This window comes from Cornus florida, unplaced genomic scaffold, assembly GCF_030987335.1.
Source record: "Cornus florida cultivar Cherokee Brave unplaced genomic scaffold, ASM3098733v1 CherokeeBrave_3.0.0_Hap2_Chr11, whole genome shotgun sequence".
Lineage (NCBI taxonomy): Eukaryota > Viridiplantae > Streptophyta > Magnoliopsida > Cornales > Cornaceae > Cornus > Cornus florida.
Window position 1 is genome coordinate 97339257 of NW_026775581.1, and position 24617 is coordinate 97363873.

The 24617-nt window shown below is 34.5% G+C and overlaps 2 protein-coding genes across 2 annotated transcripts; both read left to right on the top strand.

The window, feature by feature from the left end:
* The first annotated feature begins 1481 nt into the window (after positions 1-1481).
* LOC132285121 (pleiotropic drug resistance protein 1-like) lies at positions 1482-10675 on the top strand. Its single transcript, XM_059787287.1, has 24 exons — positions 1482-2738; positions 3117-3237; positions 3326-3414; positions 3511-3595; positions 3695-3854; positions 3956-4032; positions 4403-4456; positions 4546-4636; positions 4730-5031; positions 5147-5428; positions 5517-5833; positions 5934-6094; positions 6175-6278; positions 6367-6523; positions 6601-6717; positions 6788-6954; positions 7070-7402; positions 8049-8339; positions 8437-8520; positions 8627-8760; positions 8894-9121; positions 9214-9385; positions 9466-9720; positions 9819-10675. The coding sequence occupies exons 1-24, from the start codon at positions 2410-2412 to the stop codon at positions 10074-10076; spliced, it is 4368 nt and encodes a 1455-aa protein (XP_059643270.1). The 5' UTR covers positions 1482-2409; the 3' UTR covers positions 10077-10675.
* Positions 10676-16189: 5514 nt separating this feature from the next.
* LOC132282678 (pleiotropic drug resistance protein 1-like) lies at positions 16190-24395 on the top strand. Its single transcript, XM_059784424.1, has 24 exons — positions 16190-16774; positions 17146-17266; positions 17355-17443; positions 17540-17624; positions 17724-17883; positions 17985-18061; positions 18433-18486; positions 18576-18666; positions 18765-19066; positions 19203-19484; positions 19571-19887; positions 19988-20148; positions 20240-20343; positions 20430-20586; positions 20664-20780; positions 20852-21018; positions 21135-21467; positions 22096-22386; positions 22484-22567; positions 22676-22809; positions 22942-23169; positions 23262-23433; positions 23523-23777; positions 23876-24395. The coding sequence occupies exons 1-24, from the start codon at positions 16446-16448 to the stop codon at positions 24131-24133; spliced, it is 4368 nt and encodes a 1455-aa protein (XP_059640407.1). The 5' UTR covers positions 16190-16445; the 3' UTR covers positions 24134-24395.
* Positions 24396-24617: the final 222 nt, after the last annotated feature.

The following is a 24617-nucleotide window of genomic DNA, read 5'->3' on the forward strand; positions in this document are numbered from 1 at the left end:
AAATAAGAGTGAAATGTTATAAGAGACTAATTTTGGTATTATGAAAATACTACTTATTCATTATTCTTTCTCTCCAAATCTTTTCAATTTTGGGAGGATAACACGTGAGAGCTATACCTCCAAATCTCTCCCAAATATTTATTTTCTCTTCACTAAAAACTATCCAAACACAATTTTCACCATTATTTCTTTTCTTTTCTTTCCAAATCCTTCCAAATCACTCAATCCAAACCAAGCTTAATGCATAGGTAATTGTACCAAAAATAGAGATGTCAAGTTGTCTATGATATCATTGCGCTCCATTATGACATTTTCCAATAGAAAAATGATAAAAAATAGTAACAGTTTTCTTTTCACTTACTAGTTTTTTCTTTCCCTATCAAGAAGTATTTTTTTTTTTTTTTCATTTACATTTTGATTTCAAGAAGCAACAACTATAGGAGGTGAGGGAGGACTATCAATTGTTTTTTTTCAAAGAAAATGGCTGGTGAAGCATATTAGTGATGTTGACTTCTTTGTGTTCCTGCCCATTATCTTCCACTTCTTCATCTTCAAAATTCAAACAATAAAGTATTAGATGCAAGAAAAAAATTGCATTTGACAATTGAAATAAGTTTTTCAATATATTATTGTGTTTTGGCCCAAAAATCTTAACCTCCATTGATGATCTCATTGTATGGTGTGATTTTGTTTGAAAAGAAAGTCAATCACATGTTATTTACAGATTTATTACAAGAATTGTTACGTAAGTATTCATCAAATAGTCACTTATTTATGTTTAAATTTTAATTTTAATGACTATTCATTACTTTATGTTAAGTAATTTTGTTTAACATATAGTTACTAAAATCTAAGTTCTGCCTGTTCTTTATTATTTTGTTCATATATTTAACTCAATATTATTTATTATAATATTACTACAAACTTTCAAAGCAATTATGTCACAAGTTAAATTAAAAACTACAAATAATTTACGCCATCAAATAATAAATCATCCAGCCTTAACTTCTTTTTTTTTTTTCTTTAAATAAAATGCACTCATAAAATTCTAAAATTTATAATCTTTTCTTATATTTAACTTACCTATATTTAGAAAACTTTCAAGTGTGACTCAAATTACTCAAATTGCTTGTGTTAATAGTCCTCCTAACTTAAGCTTATGATTATACACTTACACATCCACTTTATTTCTTTGAAGACTCGAATCCTCACCAAACACTTTGAAAAGTAAAAAAAATATCAATGGACCATGGTAGCAGAAGCTATTAACAAAATCCAACAATTATATATAAATATATATTGATTTGTATCAAACTCGCATAGAGTTTAGTAAAAATTAATAATATGAAATTCTGTTTATACTTTATACCAGACTTACAAAATAAATATTCACATGTTTTTATTGTTCAAGTTAAGACTAAAAAAATTAATGGCCAGTGACTTAACGGTATCAGGCCCTTACTTCTCAAAAGGAGATTAAAACTTTGAGCCTTAGTGAAGATATGCGTATCTAAGTATAAGTACCAACTAAAAAGAAAGACTAAAAAAAAATATATAAATAAATAAATAAATGGTCAGGACTCAAAACCCATTTTTCCCTAAGTCCCAAAAAAAGGTCAAATTTGAAAAGAGTGGTACAAATGTATTGGACTCTTTTGTATGTAATATTAAATGGTTAGTGTTGAACCCACTCAAAAAGCCCCACTAATACGGGCTGCATCATAGACTCATAATTGAGCTAACCAACGTCAAAATTGAAAAGAGTGGTACAAATGTATTTGGACTCTTTTGTGTGTAATATTAAATAGTTAGTGGTTGAACCCACTCAAAAAGCCCCACTAATGCGGGCTGCATCATAGACTCAAAAAAAAAAAAAAAAATCACTCTATTTGAAGCATGACTTTGCTTATGTAAATGCTGCATCTCAAACAAAAAAAAAAAAACGGTGGAATATGTACTTTTACGCATATGCTGGCATCACATATATGATGTGGGCGCTTCGTTTGCATCTGGCTTAGCAAGAAAAATTAGAAATGTCTTTGATACAGGAGAGATGTAGCAGTACAATTTGGCTATAACTTCCCGGCCATTCTTTTACATCTGCCTGTGTGATATATATTTATCATTTGCCTATCTTCAATTTCTCAAATACCTTTTGAACATAGGTAGAGTTTGGAATATACAGGAGAGTTACAATTTGGATCTCTCTTATAAAATAAGAGGGATTAAGCTTATCAGAGTACAGAAAAAAAACAAAACCCATCTCTGATATTTGAGCATATTTGGCAAAATTTTCTTTTCTTGGCTTAAATTTTGAAAAAAAATAGTGGGTTTTGTAGAGTAGTAGTTCGGGTTTCTAAGAATTTTTTTTCCTTTAATTTTTGTTTTTTTCTTCTTAGTTGGGTAGTCATGGATGGTGGTGATCTTTATAGTGCAAGCGCTAGTTTTAGAACCAATAGCTCTTCAATTTGGAGCAACAATGGCATGGAAATTTTCTCGCGATCTTCGAGAGACGAAGACGACGAAGAAGCTCTGAAATGGGCTTCTCTCGAGAAACTTCCCACTTACAATCGCTTAAAGAAAGGCTTATTGTTGGGATCACATGGTGGTGCTGCAAGTGAAGTTGATGTTCACAACCTTGGACTTCAAGAAAGGAAAAATTTAATGGAGAGATTATTGAAAGTTGTGGAAGAAGATAATGAGAAGTTCTTGTTGAAGCTCAAGAACCGAACTGATAGGTAAGAGTTATTATAATATATTATTATTATTATTATTAGGTAAATACTCAAACACACACCTCACAAATTGTCCTCCACGACTCTAAAACCTCATTTCTTTCACACTCACATTTCACAAATTGTCTATCACATGCCTGGGATCTGAAGAGGATCAGATATAAGCAATCTTACCTCCACTTAGAATGGGTTGTTTTCAATTTTGAAACCATAACCTCTATTTCACAATAGAGCAACTTTTCGGTCCCACCCACCGGTGGTAATCTTTTGCACTCTTGAACCACACATACAATGATACACATATATTACATGTTAGGTCTTGAATCATATATTTGTTTTGCTTATAAATGCAAGTTTCTGTTTCTGTATGTAATTTCTCAGAGTTGGAATTAGTCTGCCCACAATTGAAGTCAGATTTGAGCATCTAACTGTTGATGCAGAAGCTTATGTAGGAAGCAGAGCTTTGCCATCTTTCATCAACTTTCCTGTTAATATAGTGGAGGTAACATATGGAAATTTGGTTCACTAGCTCTTATTTTACAGATTTTGCGCTAGTGTTTCTTCATGCTAATTTGTCCTCTGTTCAAAAGGGTTTATTGAACTGTCTCCATATACTTCCAAGTAGAAAGAAGCATATGAATATTCTTCATGATGTTAGTGGAATCATCAAGCCTTGCAGGTGAGTCTGTGTTTCTCATCCGATTCACGAATCAAATTCTGATTAGTTCAATTCTCTTCCCATTTTCATGTTCATAGGAAGTTTGTCTTTTTGCAGAATGACATTGCTTTTAGGTCCTCCAAGTTCTGGAAAGACCACTCTGTTGTTAGCTTTAGCCGGAAAGCTTGATCCTGATCTAAAGGTAAAGAAATGTGACTGCAGCATAAAATCTTCTATATATATTCAGAGCTTGTTAGTTCCAACTTCAATGTGAAAATTGACATTCTCCTTTGAATGCTAGTCTTCTGGGAGGGTGACTTACAATGGCCATGACATGCATGAGTTTGTGCCCCAGAGAACTGCTGCCTACATCAGTCAACATGATACGCATATAGGGGAAATGACTGTGAGAGAAACCTTGGCATTCTCTGCGAGGTGCCAGGGTGTTGGATATCGTTATGGTAGGTTGAAAATTTCCCTTTTTATTTCTTCTGATAACTTCAAGTCTTCAACCGAGATCAATTAAGTATATATGTTGATTGTTCTTTCCAAACATTTGCAGAAAAGCTAGCAGAGTTGTCAAGAAGGGAGAAAGCCGCGAATATCAAGCCTGATCCTGATATTGATATCTTCATGAAGGTAAGAAAGGAGCTAATTCGAAAAATTTCTCTAGGAAATGCACAACATTGATAGTAGTTTCAGGAGAAAATAAGTGAAACTAATCCTCTCTAAACTAATGTGACACACATAGATCAATGAGTTCTTGAATCAACATGGAGTTTCCACAATCTGGTTCCACTTTCTACATGAATATTATGTTTTGATCTCCGCCACAATAGTTGTGTTTTTTTAAGCATGACTTGTTCTTACATTTGAATTTCATATATGTTCAGCTTAAAATCAACTAGGGTCAATCATGAATCATCGCTGAATAGTTTTAATGTTTTTGGAACTTGTTTTCCTTCTCGTGAAGAAATAATTCTATTATTGTTTCTGATGGAATATCCAGGCAATAACAACAGAAGGCGAGGAGGAAAGTGTGATCACTGATTATATTCTAAAGGTACTAGAACCACAAAGCTATTTACAATATCTGAGGGTGGCATATAGCGATGCACAAATTTATTCATTTCCTTCCCTCTTAAACTATAGGTTTTAGGACTAGAAGTCTGCGCAGATACTATGGTAGGGGATCAATTGATAAGGGGTATTTCTGGAGGACAGAGGAAGCGTGTTACAACAGGTAAGACAGATCTCCAAAGTTAAAAAAGGAATACAAATTTCTAGTTCTTGAATTTTACACTAATGGTAAAAATATTTCCACTAATGCGTTTAGGAGAGATGTTGGTTGGTCCAGCAAAGGCACTCTTCATGGATGAGATTTCTACTGGTTTGGATAGTTCGACAACATTTCAGATTGTGAAATCGCTAAGACAATATGTCCACATTCTTAAGGGAACTGCTCTCATTTCTCTCCTGCAACCAGCACCCGAGACTTATGAGCTATTTGATGACATTATTCTCCTATCGGATGGCCAAATTGTCTATCAGGGTCCCCGTGAACAAGTGCTTGACTTTTTTGAATTCATGGGTTTCAAATGCCCTGCGAGGAAAGGAGTGGCTGACTTCTTGCAAGAAGTAGGTGATCTCGTTTGCTTGGTTTAAAAAAGAAAAAGGACCATGAGTTTCAAAATAGATGAATTTTATATACATGTATTTTTAGTCTTACTAATATATATATATATTATTACAGGTGACATCAAAGAAAGATCAGAAGCAGTATTGGGCAAGTAAAGATGAGCCTTACAGTTTTATTACTGTTCACGATTTTGCTGAGGCGTTCCAGTCATTCCATGTTGGACAAAAACTAGGAGACGAGCTTTCAACCCCATTTGACAAGACCAAAAGTCACCCAGCTGCTTTGTCAACCAGAAAGTATGGTGTTAGCAAGAGAGAGCTCTTGAAAGCGTGCACCTCTAGAGAATTTTTGCTGATGAAGAGAAATTCATTTGTCTACATCTTCAAGCTCGCACAAGTATGCCTTCCTTCATATATCTATATAAATATTCTGAATTTGGTCTTGGTGTCATTATTAACGATACATTTCTCTCTCTTTCTTGTAGCTTACTGTAATGGCATTGATTACAATGACCCTCTTCCTAAGAACTGAGATGCACCGAAATTCAGAAAGTGATGGAAGGAAATATACTGGTGCTTTGTTTTTCAGTCTGATTATTAACATGTTTAATGGATTACCCGAGATTTCCTTGACAATTGCAAAGCTTCCAGTCTTTTACAAGCAAAGAGACTTTTTGTTTTATCCCCCATGGGCATATGCACTTCCCAGATGGATCCTGAGGATCCCCATTACATTATTAGAGGTTGCCATTTGGGTATCCCTCACTTACTATGTTATTGGATTCGATCCAAGTGTTGGAAGGTAAGAATTAAAGAAAAATGAATCTCTCAAAGACTTGTTCAGCTTAGTTGCCCATATTTCCCTCTGCTCCAGATGATAACTAGTCAAATGTTCTCTGCAGATTTTTTAGACAGTACTTGCTCATCTTACTTGTGAACCAGATGGCTTCTGCATTGTTCCGATTTATGGGGGCAATGGGCAGGAACATGATTATTGCAAATACATTCGGATCATTTGCATTGCTCACACTTTTCGCATTGGGTGGCTTTATCCTATCACGAGGTGGTAAACATGAATCAATCTTGAGAAACAATTCTTCTCATACTTGTAAGACTTCATATAATGTTTTTTTTATGCAACAGAGGATATAAAGAAATGGTGGATTTGGGGTTACTGGATGTCACCATTGATGTATGGGCAGAATGCAATTGCGGTAAATGAATTCCTTGGGAATAGTTGGAATCATGTAAGTTACTAAATTTGAGTGTGTTCTTGTATTCTCGCACACATGTTTGTGTCTCAATTAGAATAAGCTAATGTTGAATTCCTCAAAGGTTCCCCTGAATGCAACGGAGCCACTAGGAGTCACAGTTTTGAAGTCTCGAGGGTTCTTCACGGATGCATACTGGTATTGGCTAGGAGTTGGGGCCTTGTTCGGATTTATGCTGTTATTCAACTTCTGTTTCAGTCTGGCTCTCACTTACCTAAACCGTGGGTACCTCTGCCTTCTTTGCTTCAAAACGTTTTGAAGTGAGAGTTCATCTAATAGTATAGTTTAAAATTTTCAGCTCTTGGGAAGCCTCAAGCTGTTATACCGGAAGAAAGACACAGCAATGCAAACAATGACCATTCCATCCAGTTATCATCCCGAGGAAACAGCTCTCTTGGCGGAAATGCACCCAAAGGTGATGGAGTTCCTATATAATGATCATGTGTTGCTTTATATATGCTAACTAGTATTATTTTTGCATGCAGAGGGAGGAGATCAAATTAGGAGGAGAAGTATCACAGTGGGATCCTCATCCTTGAGGACAAACGACATTGTTGAGGCCAATCAGAATAGGAAAAGAGGAATGATTCTTCCATTTGAACCGCATTCTATCACCTTTGATGAAATTAAATACTCTGTTGACATGCCACAGGTAACTAAAAGCTTGCACAATCGATGTGTTTGTGTGTGTTTGAGAGCAGAGAATTACTTATTTTAAGGTAACACAGTGTAACAGCAATGAGTGATTGTATAAATATGACTTGTAGGAAATGAAAGATCAGGGTGTCCTTGAAGATAGATTGGTGCTTCTGAAGGGAGTTAGTGGAGCTTTCAGGCCAGGGGTTCTTACAGCTCTAATGGGTGTTAGTGGTGCCGGTAAAACAACTCTGATGGACGTGCTCGCTGGTAGGAAAACTGGTGGATGTATTGAGGGTAAGATTACAATTTCTGGGTATCCAAAGAAGCAAGAAACATTTGCTCGAATTTCTGGGTACTGTGAGCAAAATGATATCCATTCCCCTCATGTTACTGTCTATGAGTCCTTGCTCTACTCAGCTTGGCTACGATTACCTCCAGAAGTCAATTATGAAACCAGAAAGGTTAGTATTTCTGAAGCATTTTTTGTAAGAGTTGAAAGTATGCAAAAGAGACAGAGAATCGGGTTATTGAACTTGACTTGGTTGTGCTCTGGTCGTACTGGAGTTTATCTTGAATTCAACAGGAAAGTTGAACCTACTTTGTGCAATTTCAGCTGATCCAAATTTGATCAGATTTGAACTTTGTGTCTTCTTGGTTTGACTGCTAAGGTAGACATGCTTAAGGAGTTCATGGGCATCACTTGGCATAATAGAGCATTTTGCCTTAATCTACCATTTTGTTGTTGAACTGACAAGATATATTCACATTGCCTCACATGGTGCTGCTAAAGCTTACTCATTTGCTATGATATTTTATTTATTTATTATTATTATTAAAAAAAAAAAAATCCGAATATAAGCTAAATGAAAACATAAATTGTCCAAAACTGGCTCTTGATGAGTTTTACTGGATTTGCTCAATGAGCAGTTCTATATGTGAGCGGAAACATAGTAGCAGAAGTCTCTAGATTCAATTATTTAGTTTTCTCCTAAAACCACCAACTAATCACTAGACGAAACTTCTAGGGGTGAAGGACGGGTGCTAAAAAAAAAAAAAAAGGAGCACTAATGTTGCATTTGACTATTTAACTCTCACTCATTTTGGCAGATGTTCATTGAGGAGGTCATGGAACTTGTGGAGCTGACCCCATTAAAGGAAGCACTAGTTGGGTTGCCGGGTGTGAATGGCCTTTCAACTGAGCAGCGAAAGAGACTAACCATTGCTGTTGAACTGGTGGCAAATCCCTCCGTAATTTTTATGGATGAACCAACTTCAGGGCTAGATGCAAGAGCTGCTGCAATTGTGATGAGAACGGTTAGGAATACTGTAGACACAGGAAGAACTGTTGTATGTACCATCCATCAACCAAGCATTGACATATTTGAAGCTTTTGATGAGGTAAGAACTGTTAATCTATAATAATAATTAGCATTGTATACGATTTCATTCTATCATATATGTACAATGTGTTGACATATAAAAAATTGGCTTGCAGCTTTTCCTAATGAAGCGAGGAGGACAAGAGATATATGTTGGGCCATTGGGTCGCCATTCTTGTCATCTAATCAATTATTTTGAGGTGAGATGAAAAGAAATATAAAGGAAACTACGACTAATGACATTATACTTCTAGCTTTAATTGGTCAAAAATTACTCACTAGCACATCACTTGCTTTTTTTACAAGGGAATTGAAGGAATAAGTAAAATTAAAGATGGCTACAATCCAGCAACTTGGATGTTGGAAGTTACTACTTCAGCGCAGGAAACAGCTTTGGGGGTCGATTTCACTGAAGTTTATAGGAGTTCAGAATTATATAGGTTGGTTTAAATATATAGCACATACTTGCATAATGAGATTGAGAAGCTATCCTTACAAGCATTAGAAATCTGATAAATATTTGAATTGCCTTTTCCCAGTTGCACATCTAAATTTTGTTATAATTTTTTGCAGGAGAAACAAAGCTTTAATCAAAGAAATGAGCACACCTCGTCCTGGTTCAAAGGACCTTTATTTCCCTACTCAATATCCACAGTCATTCTTCACCCAATGCATGGCTTGCCTATGGAAGCAACATTGGTCATATTGGCGCAATCCACCATATACTGCAGTGAGATTTCTTTTCACAACCTTCATTGCATTGATGTTTGGGACAATGTTCTGGCATCTTGGTTCCAAAAGGTGAGTTATAAAAATATAATAAAAGCAGTTAAAAAGTTCAAACTATTGTATTCCCAATTTCCCTTTCAATCTAATCTTGATGTCTATTGCAGGACAAGGCAACAAGAACTTTTTAATGCTATGGGTTCTATGTATGCTGCTATTCTCTTCTTAGGGATCCAAAATGCCTCATCGGTGCAGCCAGTGGTGGCTGTTGAACGAACAGTCTTTTACAGAGAAAGAGCTGCTGGAATGTACTCAGCTTTGCCATATGCCTTTGGTCAGGTATCTAATATTCATTCACTACAAACTTCACAATTCATGTAAATGATGTATATCTTATTTGGTCATGTCCTCCTTTGCAGGTTGCTATTGAGCTTCCATATATTTTTGCACAAGCTGCAGTATATGGTGTTATAGTTTATGCAATGATCGGATTTGAATGGAGCGTTGCCAAATTCTTTTGGTACTTGTTCTTCATGTACTTCACATTATTATACTACACATTTTATGGCATGATGACTGTGGCTATGACTCCAAACCATCATATTGCTTCTATTGTTGCTTCTGCATTTTATGGATTATGGAACATATTTTCAGGATTTATAGTCCCGCGAAGTGTAAGTCATTACAATCCCATTTTCCTTTGATAAGATGTAGAGCATATAAAAAGTTAAAACTAACTATATACTGTCCAAATTTTCATTGCCAACAACAGAAGATGCCGGTATGGTGGAGATGGTATAACTGGGCTTGCCCATTTGCTTGGACTTTGTATGGACTGGTTACTTCACAGTTTGGAGATGTTAGGGACATGCTTGACACAGATGAAACGGTTGAAGATTTCTTGAGGAGATACTTCGATTTCAAACATGAATTGTTGGGAGTGGCAGCAGCTGTTGTAGTTGGTTTTACAGTTCTTTTTGCATTCATCTTTGCCTTTTCCATAAAGAAATTCAATTTCCAGAAGCGATAAGGAGTCATTCCAGTCCAGATCATCCAATACTCACATTAGTATTTGGTTACAAAGAGAGGCTAATATGTAGCAATCTCAACTCTCAAGAAGATGGTTTTAGTTTCAACGGTGTAGGTAGTACTTAAATAGCAAGTCTAACAAAGATGCCTTGGAATTAATGCGAAAAAGGAAATGTCTCAAGGAAGCTCTTTGCTACTATCATGAGAGCAATGTTACACCAAGTCAAATCTTATTGATGGAGTGCGTTTCTTTATAAAGTTGTGGCGCATTCGGGGAGTGATTGGTTTCTGAGATTTTAAATCTAGTTGAGAAGACACTAAAGAGTGTGTATAGAGTTATTGGGTGTATTTGGGTTTTGGGTGTGGGATATTACTTGTACAGATCTGCCTTCTGGGGTATCTCCACAAAGATTAAGGATTTCCCCTTAAGCTTTCTCCCTTTCGTTTTCTTGTTGAAGATGCCCCCCTTGTTTATTCCTTGTATATTCTATTGACTTCAGAGTGAAATATTTTGCTGTGTCTTCGTTGCAGGCCAAAGGTCGAACCACATAAATGCTTGTCTCCTATTTTTTGTGAGTGCCTTTTTGTTATGTCTTTTACGACCATTCTTTTTCTCTTGTTCTCAATGACTCCATTCAATCCTGTCATAACATATATATAATAACAATGTATACATGTACGTGCTTGCATTTGGCTTATCAAGAAAAGTTAGAACTGTCTTTGATTTTGAACAAAAGGATGAGACAAAGCTTGGTCTATACATGAGATATATAGTATTACAATTTGGATATAACTTCCCCGCCAGTTTCAACAATAAAAATAAATAACTAAAAGGAAATTTGTGATAAATCTCTCAGTTTGAAGCATTAAAAGCTGTCTCTCTTTTACATCTGCCTCTCTTGCTAGCATTTGCCTGTATGAAAATTTAGGAAGTGTCCTTGATTGTGTAATTTTCTTTAATAGCTTTTGAACATAGGGAGGATTTGGAATAATACAATTGGGATCTCTCTTTTATAAACCAAGAGAGATTAAACTTATTAGAATTGAAGTTGATGTTCTCAACCTTGGACTTCAAGATAGGAAGAAGAGCAATGGGGAAAAGGGTAATTTAGTCAAAAGGGTTTGTATCGTGGACCAAGTCCAAGTTTATAACAATTCAAAACTTAAGAAGCAATGATTTTTATTCATCATTCTGGTTTGAACATAAAATGAAGGCCATAAATAATCAAACCAAAAGCTAAGAAAAAGTCCCTTTCAGTTTCAGGGGAGGGCATGTGACCAAATTAATGGGCCAGAGTGATCCATTAGTTTTTGTTGGCATTTGTAAATGCAAACATTTTGGTCCGTGGTTGGATGCAAAAATACAAGTCCAGCCCATAGGGAATGATATAATCACACACTCCACTAATATATAGGATGACACTTCACTAATAAAAAAATTTCAATTGGATATGTTACAGTTCTACTACGTATAATTTATTTTAATTGGTACATTTATGTTTTACAACTTTAGATTCTTAAATGTTCAATTTTTTTGTGGGGTTCTCTTTTAATTTTCAAAAAATATAAGATTTTTTTAAAAAAATTAGGCACCATTAAAGTGATGTTATAACCTCAATATAATTTTTTTTTTTTAAAGTTTTCTTTAAGGTGAATTTCATTTTAGGTTTTCTTTTCATTCTAATTTTTTAAAATAGTTCCAATGTATTTTCATTTTCTTATAAATGCTTCTAATATATATACGTATGTATTTACAAATCTAATCAAAAAATTTAAAAATAATTTTTAACAACACCATGTCAGAGTTGTTTGTATTAATGTTAATTTGAGTTGGTATTTTCCTTATACCACCAGTTTTATTAAAGACCCTACATCTATCAATCTATGTATAAATAAATCAATTGTCACAAAATCTCAATACCTAAATAGGTCATTTAAGCAAAAGACACCAGAATGGCCTCAATGCACAATTCTTAAATAAAATCAATGAACAAAATAAATCAAGCTGACCAATATCTAAATCAACAGATCGAAATGATAACAAATCCATTAATGTTTCGAATTTGCTACTGAAGAAATCCTAATTTGAGATACAGAAATCCTTCTTAAATGAAAAAAGAGAAAGACAGAATTACAGATGAAAGAGTCCTTTCATTTCAAGAAACAACAAAGTATTACATGAGAATTAAATGAAAACCCAAACCAAAACACTTGCACTGCATTTGAGATGAAGTTTATACATACATACACATCAACCAACCTTGAAGAAAACCCAATTCTTCAAGTATTCAACAAACGCAGTGAGTGCTTGGAGATATTGACAAGTTAAAAGTGAAGGAGACCACTTATTCATTACAATATATTGACCCCCCAGAAAAATGGTTAGTACCATGAACAAAACTAACCATCAGTCATATTACCAAAACTCTTTTAAAGACCATACATTCATACGTACACACAGATGAGATTAGATCTAATTTTTTTAAAAAAAAATTATTTTAGGCTTGGTTTGGATAAACATAATAGAAAAGAAAAGAAAGTATAACATTAGCTATAAGAGAAAAGAAAAAAAAAGGAAAAGAAAAAAAATGATAGCAATAACCTTTATTTATGTTTGGATAAATTATGAGGGAAAAAAAAATAAATAATAATATTTTTGTTTGGAAAATATAAATGATAGAAAATAAAAGAAATGATAAGAATTAAATTACTATCACAACCCTTTTATAAAATATTATTAGATAAGAGTGAAATGTTATAAGAGGTGATTTTAGTATTATGAAAATACTACTTATTCATTATTCTCTCTCTTCAAAGCTTCTCAATTTTGGGAAGATAACGTGAGAGTTATACTTCTAAATCTCTCCCAAACATTTATTTTCTCTTCACTAAAAACTATTCAAACACGATTTTCATCATCATTTCTTTTCTTTTCTTTTCAAATCCCTCCGAATCACTCAATCCCAACCAAGCTTAATGTATTAATAATTGTACCAAAAACTGAAAGTGGAAAAAAGTCATGCAATTTGCCCTATGTGTAATTAAGCTTTGTCAAAATATATTAAACTATTTTTAATCCTATAGAGATGTCAAGTTGTCTATGATATCATTGCGCTCCATTATGACGTTTTCCAATAGAAAAATGATAAAAAATAGTAACAGTTTTCTTTTCACTTACTAGTTTTTTCTTTCCCGATCAAGAAGTATTATTTTTTATTTATTTATTATTATTATTATTATTTTCTCTCAAAGAAAGTGGCTGGTGAAGCATATTAGTGATGTTGACTTCTTTGTGTTCCTGCCCATTATCTTCCACTTCTTCATCTTCAAATTTCAAAGAATAAAGTATAAGATGCAAGAAAAAAATTGCATTTGACAATTGAAATAAGTTTTTCAATATATTATTGTGTTTTGGCCCAAAAAACTTAACCTCCATTGATGATCTCATTGTATCGTGTGATTTTGTTTGAAAAGAAAGTCAATCACATGTTATTTACAGATTTATTACAAGAATTGTTACGTAATTATTCATCAAATAGTCACTTATTTATGTTTAAATTTTAATTTTAATGACTATTCATTACTTTATGCTAAGTAATTTTGTTTAACATATAGTTACTAAAATCTAAGTTCTGCCTGTTCTTTATTATTTTGTTCATATATTTAACTCAATATCATTTATTATAATATTACTACAAACTTTCAAAGCAATTATGTCACAAGTTAAATTAAAAACTACAAATAATGTACGCCATCAAATAATAAATCATCCAGCCTTAACTTCTGTTTTTTTTCTTAAATAAAATGCACTCATAAAATTCTAAAATTTATAATCTTTTCTTATATTTATCTTACCTATATTTAGAAAACTTTCAAGTGGGACTCAAATTGCTTGTGTTAATAGTCCTCTTAGCCGAAGCTTATGACTATACACTTACACATTCACTTTACTTCGTTGAAAACTCGAATCCTCACCAAACACTTTAAAAAGTAGAAGAAATATCATTGGACCATGGTAGCGGAAGCTATTAATAAAATCCAACAATTGTATATAAATATATATTGATTTGTATCAAACTCGTATAGAGTTATAAAAATTAATGATATGAAACTCTATTTATACTTTATACCAGACTTACAAAATAAATATTCACATGTTTTTACTGTCAAGTCAAGACTAAAAAAATTAATGGGCCAGCGACCTAACGGTATCAGGCTCCTAATTTTTAAAAGGAGATCAGGGTTTTGAATCTCAGTAAAAACATGCGTGTCTAAGTGACTAAGACAAAAAAAAAAAAAAAAAAAAAAAAAAACACAAACGTTAAGTCAAAATTGAAAAGAGTGGTGCAAATGTATTGGACTCTTTTGCGTGTAACATTAAATAGTTAGTGGTTGACCCCACTCAAAAAGCCCCACTAATAAATTACCTCACGGGCTGCATCATATAGACTCATAATTGAGCTAACGAACGTGTATTCATACGGAAACTCACCCCTTCAAAATTCAGTCACGTGAAGAATATTTGTTGGTTGAAAAGACATGGCCTTAAATTTTAGATTTTCTAGTATATTTGAACTTGAATTTTTATTTTTTTCATTAATTTGCATAAATTCAGCTGGAGGATTTGGAACTTGAAAGGTGAAATGGACCAACATTTGAAAATCCAGCTAAAAAATTAGGGACTAATTATCCATACCATATCACTTGACTTTTGGAAGTAAAAAGTTAGTTCAAATTTTACCGTATTTGATGTAATGTGATCTCTACCATCAGCTACTATCTCCAAATTATTTTGGACATTTTAAGTGGATTTTCAAAATTTTGTTTTTTTTTAATATTGGTATCTCGAATGTAGATCTAATTAATTTAGATACTAATATAGAATAATTGGGTTGAAACTTTTTTGACATTATTTAGCTAAAGTGTTTTCTCATGTTTTGATAATTATTTTCAAATGGTCATATTATAGCTAGCATTAACAGGATAACATTGATCCTCAATATAATAATTGGAATTTGATGGTAAAAATTAGCCCTTTTATTTTCCCAATTCATATGGTTTAACCATTATTTATTTTTTCGAATTTGATGGTAAAAATTAGCCCTCTTTTAGAGCTCTTTTTTATTTTTTTATTTTTCATTAATTTGTATAAATTCAGCTGGAGAATTTGTAACTTTAGTGCAAGGTGAAATGGACCAACATTCGAAAATAAAAATAAAAGAAATTCCAGCTAGAAAATCCAGGACTAATTAATTATGTACACCATACCACTTAACTTGTGAAAGTTAAATGTTAACTGGTAATTTTGTCTTTATTTATTAAAATTAAGATTCTTTACATTGAAGATTTTGTCTTTATTTATTAAAATTAAGATTCTTTACATTGAAGACAGTGGAGATTATATTGCATATGATGTGATTTTTATAAAAAGAATAAACCTCAGTTCATGTGATGTGATCTCCATTATTCATGTGAATTAAACTGGCTAATGCCTCCAAATCATTTTTCGGTGGAGTTCTATAATTTTGTCATTTTTTAATATTGGAGACCATTTTGAATGCAGGTCTAATTATTTAAATGTTATTATTTAAATGTTAGTATAGATGAATTGAGTTCATACTTTTTTTTTTTTTTTTTTTGACATTATTTACCTAAATTGTTTGTCCTCAAATTTTGATAATTCATAATTTAATTTTCAAATGGTCATATTAAAGTTAGCATTAACAGGAGTAATTGGAATTTGATGGTAAAAATTAGTCCTTTTATTTTCCCAATTCATATGGTTTCACTTTTTTGTTTGTTTGTAATTTATTTATTTATTTATTGACAGTTGAAGGGGTAGAGCATAACACGTGGAATATGCCTTAGACAAGAATTACGCATATGCTGGCATCACATATATGACGTGTGCGCTTCGCTTGCATTTGGCTTAGCAAGAAAAATTAGAAATGTCTTTGATACAGGAGAGATGTGGCAGTACAATTTGGATATTACTTCCCCGCCACTTTCAACAAAAATCACTCTATTTGAGGCATTAAAAGCCTCCATTCTATTCCATCTGCCATACTGCCTCTGCTGCTATCTATATATATATATATATATATATATGTATAATTATAGCATTTGCCTATCTTCAAAATTTACGAGTGTACTTGAATATTGTACAAGTTAATTTCTCAAATACCTTTTGAACATAGGTAGAGTTTGGAATATACAGGAGAGTTACAATTTGGATCTCTCTTATAAAATAAGAGGGATTAAGCTTATCAGAGTACTGAAAAAAAACACCACCCATCTCTGATATTCGAGTATATTTGGCAAAAATTTATTTTCTTTAATTTTTTTTTTTTTTCTTCTTATTTGGGTAGTCATGGATGGTGGTGAGCTTCATAGTGCAAACGCTAGTTTTAGAACCAATAGCTCTTCAATTTGGAGCAACAATGGCATGGAAATTTTCTCGCGATCTTCGAGAGACGAAGACGACGAAGAAGCTCTGAAATGGGCTTCTCTCGAGAAACTTCCCACTTACAATCGCTTAAAGAAAGGCTTACTGTTGGGATCACATGGTGGTGCTGCAAGTGAAGTTGATGTTCACAACCTTGGACTTCAAGAAAGGAAGAATTTAATGGAGAGATTATTGAAAGTTGGGGAAGAAGATAATGAGAAGTTCTTGTTGAAGCTCAAGAACCGTACTGATAGGTAAGAGTTATTATAATATATTATTATTATTAGGTAAATACTCAAACACACCTCACAAATTGTCCTCCACGACTCTAAACCCTCATTTCTTTCACACCCACATTTCACAAATTGTCTACCATATGCCTGGGATCTGAAGAGGATCAGATATAAGCAATCTTAGCTCCACTTAAAATGGGTTGTTTTCAATTTTGAAACCATAACCTCTATTTCACAATAGAGCAACTTTTCTGTCCCACCCACCGGTGGTAATCTTTTGCACTCTTGAACCACACATACAATGATACACATATATTACATGTTAGGTCTTGAATCATATATTTGTTTTTGCTTATAAATGCAAGTTTCTGTTTCTGTATGCAATTTCTCAGAGTTGGAATTAGTCTGCCCACAATTGAAGTCAGATTTGAGCATCTAAATGTTGATGCAGAAGCTTATGTAGGAAGCAGAGCTTTGCCATCTTTCATCAACTTTCCTGTTAATATAGTGGAGGTAACATATGGAAATTTGGTTCACTTGTTCTTATTTTACAGATTTTGCGCTAGTGTTTCTTCATGCTAATATGTCCTCTGTTCAAAAGGGTTTATTGAACTGTCTCCATATACTTCCAAGTAGAAAGAAGCATATGAATATTCTTCATGATGTTAGTGGAATCATCAAGCCTTGCAGGTGAGTCTGTGTTTCTCGTCCGATTCACGAATCAAATTCTGATTAGTTCAATTCTCTTCCCATTTTCATGTTCATAGGAAGTTTGTCTTTTTGCAGAATGACATTGCTTTTAGGTCCTCCAAGTTCTGGAAAGACCACTCTGTTGTTAGCTTTAGCCGGAAAGCTTGATCCTGATCTAAAGGTAAAGAAATGTGACTGCAGCATAAAATCTTCTATATATATTCAGAGCTTGTTAGTTCCAACTTCAATGTGAAAATTGACATTCTCCTTTGAATGCTAGTCTTCTGGGAGGGTGACTTACAATGGCCATGACATGCATGAGTTTGTGCCCCAGAGAACTGCTGCCTACATCAGTCAACATGATACGCATATAGGGGAAATGACTGTGAGAGAAACCTTGGCATTCTCTGCGAGGTGCCAGGGTGTTGGATATCGTTATGGTAGGTTGAAAATTTCCCTTTTTATTTCTTCTGATAACTTCAAGTCTTCAACCGAGATCAATTAAGTATATATGTTGATTGTTCTTTCCAAACATTTGCAGAAAAGCTAGCAGAGTTGTCAAGAAGGGAGAAAGCCGCGAATATCAAGCCTGATCCTGATATTGATATCTTCATGAAGGTAAGAAAGGAGCTAATTCGAAAATTTTCTCTAGGAAATGCACAACATTGATAGTAGTTTCAGGAGAAAATAAGTGAAACTAATCCTCTCTTAACTAATGTGACACACATAGATCAATGAGTTCTTGAATCAACATGGAGTTTCCACAATCTGGTTCCACTTTCTACGTGAATATTATGTTTTGATCTCCGCCACAATAGTCGTGTTTTTTTAAGCATGACTTGTTCTTACATTTGAATTTCATATATGTTCAGCTTAAAATCAACTAGAGTCAATCAGGAATCATCACTGAATAGTTTTAATGTTTTTGGAACTTGTTTTCCTTCTCGTGGAGGAAATAATTCTATTATTGTTTCTGATGGAATATCCAGGCAATAGCTACAGAAGGCGAGGAGGAAAGTGTGATCACTGATTATATTCTAAAGGTACTAGAACCACAAAGCTATTTACAATATCTGGGGGTGGCATATGGCGCTGCACAAATTTATTCATTTCTTTCACTCTTAAACTATAGGTTTTAGGACTAGAAGTCTGCGCAGATACTATGGTAGGGGATCAAATGATAAGGGGTATTTCTGGAGGACAGAGGAAGCGTGTTACAACAGGTAAGACATCTCGATCTCCAAAGTTAAAAAAGGAATACAAATTTCTAGTTCTTGAATTTTACACAAATGGTAAAAATATTTCCACTAATGCGTTTTAGGAGAGATGTTGGTTGGACCAGCGAAGGCACTCTTCATGGATGAGATTTCTACCGGTTTGGATAGTTCGACAACATTTCAGATTGTGAAATCGCTAAGACAATATGTCCACATTCTTAAGGGAAGTGCTCTCATTTCTCTCCTGCAACCAGCACCCGAGACTTATGAGCTATTTGATGACATTATTCTCCTATCCGATGGCCAAATTGTCTATCAGGGTCCCCGTGAACAAGTACTTGACTTTTTTGAATTCATGGGTTTCAAATGCCCCACGAGGAAAGGAGTGGCTGACTTCTTGCAAGAAGTAGGTGATCTCGTTTGCTTGGTTTAAAAAAAGAAAAAGGACCATGAGTTTCAAAATAGATGAATTTTATATACATGTATTTTAAGTCTTGCTAATATATATATATATATATATATATATATATATATTATTCCAGGTGACATCAAAGAAAGATCAGAAGCAGTATTGGGCATGTAAAGATGAGCCTTACAGTTTTGTTACAGTTCACGAATTTGCTGAGGCGTTCCAGTCATTCCATGTTGGACAGAAACTAGGAGACGAGCTTGCAACCCCATATGACAAGACCAAAAGTCACCCAGCTGCTTTGTCAACCAGAAAGTATGGTGTTGGCAAGAAAGAGCTCTTGAAAGCGTGCACCTCTAGAGAATTTTTGCTGATGAAGAGAAATTCATTTGTATACATCTTCAAGCTCGCACAAGTATGCCTTCCTTCATATATCTATATAAATATTCTGATTTTGGTCTTAGTGTCATTATTAACGAAACATTTCTCTCTTTCTTATAGCTTACTGTAATGGCATTGATTACAATGACCCTCTTCCTAAGAACTGAGATGCACCGAAATTCAGAAACTGATGGAAGGAAATATAATGGTGCTTTGTTTTTCACTCTGATTATTAACATGTTTAATGGATTACCCGAGATTTCCATGACAATTGCAAAGCTTCCAGTCTTTTACAAACAAAGAGACTTTTTGTTTTATCCCCCATGGGCATATGCACTTCCCAGATGGATTCTGAGGATCCCCATTACATTATTAGAGGTTGCCATTTGGGTATCCCTCACTTACTACGTTATTGGATTCGATCCAAATGTTGGAAGGTAAGAATTAAAGAAAAATGAATCTCTCAAAGACTTGTTCAGCTTAGTTCCCCATATTTCCCTCTGCTCCAGAAGATAACTAGTCAAATGTTCTCTGCAGATTTTTTAGACAATACTTGCTCATCTTACTTGTCAACCAGATGGCTTCTGCATTGTTCCGATTTATTGGGGCAATGGGTAGGAACATGATTATTGCAAATACATTCGGATCATTTGCATTGCTCACACTTTTCACATTGGGTGGCTTTATCCTATCACGAGGTGGAAAACATGAATCAGTCTTGAGAAACAATTATTCTCATACATTTAAGACTTCATATAATACAATTTTTTTTTTTTTTTAATGCAACAGAGGATATAAAGAAATGGTGGATTTGGGGTTACTGGATGTCACCATTGATGTATGGACAGAATGCAATTGCAGTAAATGAATTCCTTGGGAATAGTTGGAATCACGTAAGTTACTAAATTTGATTGTGTTCTTGTATTCTCACACACGTTTGTGTCTCAATCAGAATAACCTAATGTTGAATTCCTCAAAGGTTCCCCTGAATGCAACAGAGCCACTAGGAGTCACAGTTTTGAAGTCTCGAGGGTTCTTCCCTGATGCATATTGGTATTGGCTAGGAGTTGGGGCCTTGTTTGGATTTATTCTGTTATTCAACTTCTGTTTCAGTCTGGCTCTCACTTACCTAAACCGTGGGTATCTCTGCCTTCTCTGTTTCTAGACGTTTTGAAGTGAGAGTTCATCTAATAGTATAGTCTTAAATTTTCAGCTCTTGGGAAGCCTCAAGCTGTTATACCGGGAGAAAGACACATCAATGCAAACAATGACCATTCCATCCAGTTATCATCCCGAGGAAACAACTCTCTTGGTGGAACTGCACCCAAAGGTGATGGAATTCCTATATAATGATCACCGTGTTACTTTATATGTGCCAACTAGTATTATTTTTGCATGCAGAGAGAGGAGATCAAATTAGGAGGAGAAGTATCACAGTGGGATCCTCATCCTTGAGGACAAACGACATCGTTGAGGCCAATCAGAATAGGAAAAGAGGAATGATTCTTCCATTTGAACCGCATTCTATCACCTTTGATGAAATTAAATACTCTGTTGACATGCCACAGGTAACTAAAAGCTTGCACAATCGATGTGTTTGTGTATGTTTGAAAGCAGAAAATTACTTATTTTAAGGTAACACAGTCTAAAAGCAAGGAGTGATTGTATAAAATATGACTTGTAGGAAATGAAAGATCAGGGTGTCCTTGAAGATAGATTGGTGCTTCTGAAGGGAGTTAGTGGAGCTTTCAGGCCAGGGGTTCTTACAGCTCTAATGGGTGTTAGTGGTGCCGGTAAAACAACTCTAATGGACGTGCTCGCTGGTAGGAAAACTGGTGGATGTATTGAGGGTAATATTACAATTTCTGGGTATCCAAAGAAGCAAGAAACATTTGCTCGAATTTCTGGGTACTGTGAGCAAAACGATATCCATTCTCCTCATGTTACTATCTATGAGTCCTTGCTCTACTCAGCTTGGCTACGATTACCTCCAGAAGTCAATTCTGAAACCAGAAAGGTTAGTATTTCTGAAGCATTTTTTTTAAGAGTTGAAAGTAAGCAAAAGAGACAGCGAATCGGGTTATTGAACCTTGACTTGGTTGTGCTCTGGTTGTACTGGAGTTTATCTTGAATTCAACAGGAAAGTTGAGCCTACTTTGTGCAATTTCATTTGGTCCAAATTTGATCAGATTTGAACATTATGTCTTTTAGGCTTGACTGCTAAGGAAGCCAAGCTTAAGGAGTTATGGGCATCACTTAGCATAATCTACCAATTTTGTTGTTGAACTGACAAGATATCTTCACATTGCCTCACATGGTGCTGCTAAAACTACTCATTTTGCTATGATATTTTATTTATTTATTATTATTATTTTAAAAAAAAAAAAAAACGAAAATATAAGCTAAATGAAAACATAAATTGTCCAAAACCGGCTCTAGATGAGTTTTACTGGATTTGCTCAATGAGCAGTTCTATATGTGAGCGTAAACATAGTAGAAGAAGTCTCTAGATTCAATTGTTTATTTTTCTCCTAAAATCACCAACTAATCACTATACGAAACTTCTAGGGGTAAAGGATGGGTGGAAAAAAAAAAGAGAGCACTAATGTTGCATTTGACTATTTAACTCTCACTCATTTTGGCAGATGTTCATTGAGGAGGTCATGGAACTCGTGGAGCTGACCCCATTAAAGGAAGCACTAGTTGGGTTGCCGGGTGTGAATGGCCTCTCAACCGAGCAGCGGAAGAGACTAACCATTGCTGTTGAGCTGGTGGCAAATCCCTCCATAATTTTTATGGATGAACCAACTTCAGGGCTAGATGCAAGAGCTGCTGCAATTGTGATGAGAACGGTTAGGAATACTGTAGACACAGGAAGAACTGTTGTATGTACCATCCATCAACCAAGCATTGACATATTTGAAGCTTTTGATGAGGTAAGAACTGTTAATTTATAATAAGAATTAGCTTTGTATATGATTTCATTCTATCATATATGTACAATGTATTGACAAATAAGAAATTGGCTTACAGCTTTCCCTAATGAAACGAGGTGGACAAGAGATATATGTTGGGCCACTGGGACACCATTCTTGCCATCTAATCAATTATTTTGAGGTGAGATGAAATGAAATATAAAGGAAACTACGACTAATGACATTATACTTCTAGCTTTAATTGGTCAAAAATTACTCACTAGCACATCACTTGCTTTTTTTTAACAAGGGAATTGAAGGAATAAGTGAAATTAAAGATGGCTACAATCCAGCCACTTGGATGTTGGAAGTTACTACTTCAGCGCAGGAAACAGCTTTGGGGGTCGATTTCACTGAAGTCTATAGGAGTTCAGAATTATATAGGTTGGTTTAAATATAAAGCACATAATTGCATAATGAGATTGAGAAGCTATTCTTACAAGCATTAGAAATCTGATAAATATTTGAATAGCCTTTGCCCAGTTGCACATATAAAATTTGTGACATTATTTCCAGGAGAAACAAAGCTTTAATCAAAGAATTGAGCACACCTCGTCCTGGTTCAACGGACCTTTATTTCCCTACTCAATATTCACAGTCATTCTTCACCCAATGCATGGCTTGCCTATGGAAGCAACATTGGTCATATTGGCGCAATCCATCATATACTGCAGTGAGATTTCTTTTCACAACCTTTATTGCGTTGATGTTTGGGACAATGTTCTGGCGTCTTGGTTCCAAAAGGTGAGTTATAAAAATAGAATCAAAGCAGTTAAAAAGTTTAAACTATTGTATTCCCAATTTCCATTTTAGTCTAATCTTGAAGTATATTGCAGGACAAGGCAACAAGATCTTTTTAATGCTATGGGTTCTATGTATGCTGCTGTTCTCTTCTTAGGGGTCCAAAATGCCTCATCGGTGCAACCGGTGGTAGCTGTTGAACGAACAGTCTTTTACAGAGAAAGAGCTGCTGGAATGTACTCAGCTTTGCCATATGCCTTTGGTCAGGTATCAAGTATCCATTCACTACAAACTTCACAATTCATGTATATCTTATTTGGTCATGTCCCTTAATGAAATTTCTTCATCCTTTGCAGGTTGTTATTGAGCTTCCATATATTTTTGCACAAGCTGCAGTATATGGTATTATAGTTTATGCAATGATCGGATTTGAATGGAGGGCTGCCAAATTCTTTTGGTACTTGTTCTTCATGTACTTCACGTTATTATACTACACATTTTATGGCATGATGACTGTGGCTGTGACTCCGAACCATCATATTGCTTCCATTGTTACTTCTGCATTTACTGCATTATGGAACTTATTTTCTGGATTTATAGTCCCGCGAAGTGTAAGTCCTTACAATCCCATTTTCCTTTGATAAGATGTAGAGCATATAAAAAGTGAAAACTAACTATATACTGTCCAAATTTTCATTGCCAACTACAGAAGATGCCGGTATGGTGGAGATGGTTTAACTGGGCTTGCCCATTTGCTTGGACCTTGTATGGACTGGTTACTTCACAGTTTGGAGATGTTAAGGACATGCTTGACACAGATGAAACAGTTGAAGATTTCTTGAGGAGATACTTTGATTTCAAACATGAATTGTTGGGAGTGGTAGCAGCTGTTGTAGTTGGTTTTACAGTTCTTTTTGCATTCATCTTTGCCTTTTCCATAAAGAAATTCAATTTCCAGAAGCGATAAGGCGTCATTCCAGTCCAGATCATCCAATACTCACATTAGTATTTGGTTACAAAGAGAGGCTAATATGTAACAATGATGGTTTTAGTTTCATCGGTGCAGGTAGTACTTAAATAGCAGGTTCCTGTTAAATCAACATGTATGCAAAGTCCTTTCAATATGTTATCCCTATAATCCCCTATTGTACAGAAATATATGTCCAATAGCGAATTCTTATGTAGTTAGTTAATTCTTTAGTACATTTCTCCTAACCAGTTATTTCTAATTTTCTTCTATTTTTTGGTGTTGTTTTTATTTATTTTTCTAACAAAGATGCTTTGGAATTAATGCGAAAAAGGAAATGTCTCAAAGAAGCTCTTTGCTACTCTCATGAGAGCAATGTTATACGAAGTCAAAGTTATGTATGTCTGTGAAACTAAAATGATTACTTCTTATTTATTTATGGTTCCAATGGCCATATTTCAAGGGTTTTGATATGCACCTTTAA